This window comes from Batrachochytrium dendrobatidis (assembly GCF_000203795.2).
Source record: "Batrachochytrium dendrobatidis JAM81 unplaced genomic scaffold BATDEscaffold_1, whole genome shotgun sequence".
Taxonomy (NCBI): Eukaryota; Fungi; Chytridiomycota; class Chytridiomycetes; order Rhizophydiales; genus Batrachochytrium; species Batrachochytrium dendrobatidis.
The window spans coordinates 167254-173676 of NW_006281099.1; the positions used below are offsets into that span (position 1 = coordinate 167254).

The 6423-nt window shown below is 39.4% G+C and overlaps 4 protein-coding genes across 4 annotated transcripts in view; 3 read left to right on the forward strand and 1 right to left on the reverse strand.

The window, feature by feature from the left end:
* Window positions 1-1300: 1300 nt before the first annotated feature.
* BATDEDRAFT_85663 (uncharacterized protein) lies at window positions 1301-2194 on the forward strand (the record flags this gene model as incomplete). The annotated part of the gene is made up of 3 exons (XM_006675854.1): window positions 1301-1339; window positions 1425-1458; window positions 1560-2194. The coding sequence occupies 3 exons, from the start codon at window positions 1301-1303 to the stop codon at window positions 2192-2194; spliced, it is 708 nt and encodes a 235-aa protein (XP_006675917.1).
* A 645-nt stretch (window positions 2195-2839) lies between these two features.
* On the forward strand, window positions 2840-4296 carry BATDEDRAFT_21183 (uncharacterized protein; the record flags this gene model as incomplete). Its single annotated transcript, XM_006675155.1, has 5 exons — window positions 2840-2958; window positions 3059-3110; window positions 3228-3334; window positions 3435-3575; window positions 3903-4296. The coding sequence occupies 5 exons, from the start codon at window positions 2840-2842 to the stop codon at window positions 4294-4296; spliced, it is 813 nt and encodes a 270-aa protein (XP_006675218.1).
* An 81-nt stretch (window positions 4297-4377) lies between these two features.
* Window positions 4378-5156, reverse strand: BATDEDRAFT_21184 (uncharacterized protein; the record flags this gene model as incomplete). Its single annotated transcript, XM_006675156.1, has 3 exons — window positions 4378-4678; window positions 4757-4884; window positions 4989-5156. The coding sequence occupies 3 exons, from the start codon at window positions 5154-5156 to the stop codon at window positions 4378-4380; spliced, it is 597 nt and encodes a 198-aa protein (XP_006675219.1).
* Window positions 5157-5814: 658 nt separating this feature from the next.
* BATDEDRAFT_21185 (uncharacterized protein) overlaps window positions 5815-6423 on the forward strand; it is a gene marked incomplete at both ends in the record, with an annotated part of 2328 nt that continues 1719 nt past the window's right edge. Inside the window, one exon of the mRNA XM_006675157.1 lies at window positions 5815-5842. Coding sequence (XP_006675220.1) covers window positions 5815-5842 — 28 coding nt within the window. The remainder of the gene's footprint in view (window positions 5843-6423) is intronic.

The following is a 6423-nucleotide window of genomic DNA, read 5'->3' on the forward strand; positions in this document are numbered from 1 at the left end:
TACAGACTCTAAGTGGAATGCTGAATATTGTGTTAGAACAAGACCAAAGAGGAACGTCTTGTTCAATCAAGAGGATCAGGTCATTTAAATCAGCACTCCTTTTCTACACATCAAACATTACAAGTAAACATTGTGTGATTGGCATGAAAACAAGTTACATTACCGAGCCATGCAATCTTTATTTTCTTGGATTAGAACGCGAATATATCTGATATTAGCATACAACAAAGTATAGTTTGATTAACAACATCAAAACAGTCGAGTCCAATATTCAGTAATTCTGCAATGCATGGTTATATCAAAAATGGACAATCTCAGTCAAAACTATAGTTTGTATCATATGGCTTTGTTGTGTTTATTGAATTGAGAATATCGGTCAATCTGTAGCATAAAAGCATAATGAATATTCAACTATTGCCTATTCTAAACCAAGAGACAGTCACTGCACGATCAATGCAAGTGTTTTATTTTACGTGAATACGGCAGTTTCAATTATACTCTTGACTGTACTAGAATAGTTCACTTTGACACATTTAGCAGATTTGCTAGTCATATTTAGTATGGCTGGTGCTCATCAATAGATGCACGAATAAAAGATGATTTGCTTGGACAAAACATGGTTAGATAAGATCCATGGCAGACTCCAAAAATAATGATTGCAAGCAAGTATTGACACCAACACTAGAACTTGGAGTGAATAGACACCAATGACAACCTCAAATGTATAGTATTGAAAAATACTAAGCGTATTACAAACCAAATAGCTGTTTGGATATTAGTAACTACTTGACTGTTGTATGTTATTTAAAATCACGAATGATGACTTGTATGCTGTGTTTCTTGTACAGACATGCATCAGTAACTGCTACACTGTTTTTTCTAATATTAATTTATTGGCATTATTAGCTAGCTTAGCATATTATTTGTATTGGCAATCAATGTTGTGTACAAGTTTATCGAGTACAAAAATTTGTGCAATCTCACAAACCCCAATCACTCGTCACATCAAGGCTTAAAATTGACGCCCGTCACAAGACTAACAGCTTACAACAAACATTATTATTCTTAACAGTCTGTGCAAATTAGAACCGCTCAGAGCTAGAAAATTTTACTACTCCATCTTGTGCTGCTCGCCCAACAATCTAATGAACGAAATATCACAAGTATGCTTTTGTTTTAAGCCTTCGATTGTAACCCACGCCACCAGCTACTACACAAAATCAATCATAGAACCATTCAGATAAAAAGAGATCGACAATTCCCCATCTTATCAGTAATTATTATAACTAAATAGAACAGTATGCTTTATTCAACAGCTGTTATTACTGGATTACTTGTTGTAAGTTTTTGTGCTTTGTAATAACTGCAGCTTTCTGTTATGATCAAAATCTAACCATTTACAATCAACTGATTTAAACTATTAGATTTCTGCTACTGCATCGCCTCAATTTCCACCTGGTATGATGAAATAATTATATTATCTTGTAGCTTAATCCATACTCCCAATGAATTGGAACTGTATTATCTGACATTCTGAATCTCAAATGTAACACTTGTAGGACAAATGGGAGGTGGTGGACATGGCGGTATGGGTGCTCCTGGTGGTATGGGAGGTGCTCCTGGAGGTATGGGAGGCGGACCCCCTGGCGGTATGGGAGGTGCTCCTGGAGGTATGGGAGGAGGACCTCCTGGCGGTATGGGAGGTGCTCCTGGTGGTATGGGAGGTGCTCCTGGCGGTATGGGAGGCGGACCTCCTGGCGGCATGGGAGGTGCTCCTGGAGGTATGGGAGGTGCTCCTGGCGGTATGGGAGGTGCTCCTGGCGGTATGGGAGGTGCTCCTCCTGGCGGTATGGGAGGTGCTGGCCAACCAATGAACATGGGCGGTGGTGCTGGACCTATGGGTAACACTGGCGCTCCTCCTGGCGGTATGGGAGGACCTCCTGGAGGTATGGGAGGTGCTCCTGGAGGTATGGGAGGACCTCCTGGAGGTATGGGAGGTGCTCCTGGAGGTATGGGAGGTGCTCCTGGCGGTATGGGTGCTCCTCCTGGTGGTGCTCCTCCTGGTGGTGTTGGTGCTCCTGGAGCAGGACCTGCACGTTCCACATTTTCCAACCATGCAGAAAATCTCGCTTACACTAATGCTCTGCTCACTGGAGTTCTTAGCCTTACTGTGGTCGCCATCACTCTAATCTAAACCCAAGTCCCGCTCATTTAATATAACGTCTCTTAAACACCTGGGTTTTCAGGAATCATCCGGTCTTGGTTCATTTAAATCAACACTGGCATTCCTACTACCGACTAAGCTTCTCAGTCACCTTAAATCTACTCTTATTAATATTAGGTTCTACTCTGCATCTTTATCTGACGTATTTATCTACAAAAACATTAATAAAATAATCGCTCATGCAAACTAAAATATAGATTTACCATTATTTAGTAATGAATTCACAGCTGTTAATAATGGGAATAAAAACAACTGGAAAAGTAATAAATTGGCAAAGGACTTGCATAGAATTCATTCAGCCATGCTTGTGTATGATGAATCGGATTCTTGTTTTGCAAACATTGGTAGATTATTGATTTGAATGGCAGAATCATCCATCAATTGTGTACGACAATCTGACTTGTTGGCACGATCAGTTTTCTGACCATTGCATTACCATCTGCAGCAACAACAGTTTGTTTGATGCCATCAGAGTGTCTATTAAACATGTTCAGATTGACTTGAAATATAAACATTTCTGCCTTTTCATTCACATTAACAATAATCGTAAAATCATTATAATCACGTTTTGCTTGTAAAGCCAAAACTCACTTGTCAGACTTTCCATCAGTCATCATGAGCAGAAATGGAAAAGGAAGAAGCATGCGTATGTCGTTGGCTCAGCAAGATCGTTACAAACAGGAACAAATCAATCAGTTGGACACCAATGACAGGCCAGTTTCTTCCAACGACAGGTATATTATGGTGCATAGTTTTGTCTTGCCTTGTCAGTCAAGGCATCATTCATAAAACCACTAGTTCCAACTGTTAACCACTATGATATTTGAATTCTAGTCATGAGCATACCGATCAGCATTATAAAATACCTTTTCCTGTTGCCATGTGGGTATGTGCATTGGACCAGAATTTCTTTTTTGAATGACCCCAAACACTTCATGTCTGCTTCAACCCTTCAGTATTATGTGGATTAACCTGGAATGCATGCATATTTTATCAAACCCAGGACTTTGATCACTGCGATCCTAAGCGCTGTTCTGGAAAAAAACTAGCAAGAGTTGGAGTCATGACCAATTTGCGAGTTGGTCAACGGTTTAGTGGTATTGTCATGAGGTAATGAGCCATTTGCTTAAACTCAAAGTTATGGTTCATCAATTTGTATTTTTATTAAATCAACCAACATTTAAAACCCGATTGCTGACTTTTGGAAAAGCCCAAGAGGTGTATGCGCTGTTTCGCCATCCGATCGTGATATTATTATTCGATCTGGCATTGCAGTTGTAGATTGTTCATGGGCACGTATCGAAGAAGTCCCATTTAAAAAGATTGCATCCCGACATGAACGACTATGCAAGTATATAATAGATTTGAATTACAACCACTATTATGATGGAAACTAAAAACCACTGTGGTTAAGCTTGGGCTACCCGAGATTAGCAGCTAATTCTAAACTCATGTTGTCAATTCACAGTGCCATATCTTGTTGCTGCGAATCCCGTAAACTATGGAAAGCCCTCTAAACTCAATTGTGTAGAGGCTCTTGCTGCCTGCTGCTTCATTACTGGTTTGGATGATGCTGGACATGCATTGTTGGAAAATTTCGGATGGGGTCATGCATTCTACGACATTAACAAGTGAGTCTTGAATTCTAGCACAACTACTTTTGATTCAAACATTCCAGTCGTCGCTCACATGCTATCCATGTATATAGAGAGTTGTTTGATATCTATTCCAAATGCACTGATGCAGCAGATATTGTTCAAAAGCAAACAAAGTACATTGAGGACATGGAGCAATCGTATATTTCACGCAGAACTCGAGACGAGAGTCTCTTGATGCCAAATCCCAATCGCGACAACCAGGATTGCAGCGCGATGCTTTCTAGATCTTTAGATAGCAGTGATTCTACAAGTGAAAGTAAATTAGGCAATTCATCCCATGGAGACAGGACAGTGCAGGAGCGTAGATACGATATGCCTTTGAGCGAGTCTGAAGAATCAAGCTATTATGACAGCGAAGATGAAAAGGCTACAGTTGAACTTCGAGATAAACTTGGAAATATAATCATTGTATAAAACAATCAGAAATCTACTTGTTGAACAAGAGTTTATACAATTACATAAACAGCTGCTTAGGTTGACCAAAGCTGTTGATTTTTATTGCGTAGTCATGGAATCATGTGTTGTTGGAGTTGGTGAGAAATTCAATGCATCTTGCAGCAGTGACTCTGCTAGAGCATCAAGTGTATTCTGAGATGAAGTATTCAACACAGCTGCTGGTTCTTGCACGATCTCTTGATCCTGTAAAGATGGAGCGGAAATGACATCTGCTGTACTGTGCAATGGCAGTGTTGCAAGATCCAAAGCAGGCCGAGTGTTGAGCATGATGGTATCGGCTACAGGACTGACTAATGGTCCAGTATCAGCAGATGTGTTCAAAGATCGATCATGGTTTGCACTAATACAAGTCATGCATGTATTTAGGATGGATTGAACATGGCGAGTCTATTCCATGCATGATAAAAATACAACTTACACTTTCATCGTTTGAACAGCTGTATAGTTGTCCAGTATTCGTTGCAGCTCTGTTACTGTCAGATGAATACTAGGCAGGCTCTGTATCGTGATGTGAGCTTGCTGGATTCGCTCCAACAAAGCCGTCATCTAATATTTCTAACGAGCATTTATTCAATGCACTATTCATAATCATGTTTGAAACAACTGTGCATATTATACTTTATCAAAAGCAACTGATGTCGATTAAATACCTTGGCTGCAATAGCTAAACCTTGAGTGTCTGGAGAAACATTCGTATCTGGCTTGGACACTTGCACTAATATATTAGTAAGCTCTGTGAAAAACTCAAAGTTGTCTGTAGAAACGACACATTCTGTTGCATGGTGTGGACTAACGGACAGGCCAGCCAAATCGGTCATTGTACTAGATATAGTCGAGATTGAAGTCAAGTTCAAATTTCTTGTTCATTTACAGAATCTCGATTGACCATTTCAGTCGAGATCCACCAACCTGCGCTACATGCTCGAGTTTTCAGGATTGAACATTGAGGATATTATCCAGTAAACTCGTAGTGTGACTTGATGGAATGTGCTTGAGATTCAGATATAATGCATAAATCTAGACAAACCATTATCAATCTTTTTTCGACACATGCCAATAAAAACTATCCTTTACAGGCTGGACATACATTACAGCAGTATTCACGTAAAATGAAACGCTTGCATTTATCTTGCAATGACTGTCTTGGAATAAACAATGGTTGGTTGCTATTGAAAGTTGATTACTTTTTCTATTAAAACTCTGTCGTATTTCAATATCAGATACGTTCACGCTCTAGTTCAAGAGAACATTTCAGGAGTACAACTGTTGTTTCCATGCCAGTCACCCAATATTCACTTTACATGTTTGGTTTGGAAAAAAGAGTTGCAAGAATGTCAAAGTTGTGGAGTTTATTGAAACAGATGCAAATATTCGCTCTGTATTTTGTACAAGGATGAGCACAAAGACTAGTGAATTAAAGTTTATAAAACAATGCTGTCCAGTAAGATTGGCACCCATCAAACATGACTGTTTATCATGTATCTTGGCTCTATTAGTGTTCCATGTATGTGAATACGACTGTAATATGAAATGGATCTTGATGGATAATCGTATCTTGCTCATCCGGAATAAACAGCCAGTAGATGCCAACACTACCAGATAATAATCAGATTGGAACACTAAAAACGGACGCAGTGCCCAGATGCGGATTGAAAACTAGCATCATTTTAATGTCGGAGTCCAAGCTTTGTAGACCATGTTGGATAGTCTTGCAGTATGCAGCCAGTCAGGGTCTAAATCAAGCCAGCATCGACTCCCAATCTCATCAGTTCCATACATGGAACATGATGGAGTCATAAGCAAAATGATCAACAGAGAGCTAGAGCATGTATATGGATCAGATTTAATTATGTGAGATACAGATAAATACTGTTATATCAGAGTTGCAATAACAAATTACCAGTATAAACAGGGTTTATGTTCCACTAGCATCATCAGCAAATACATGAGCAGCAGCAAAGTGGATATTTGTCATGTGGGTCCAGTTTTTCACATGGATATCAATCTAATTTGATATACACCAATCAATTATCATGCACAATATCCATGTTAAACGCATTATCCCAAACGGATTTGTGATAGGAG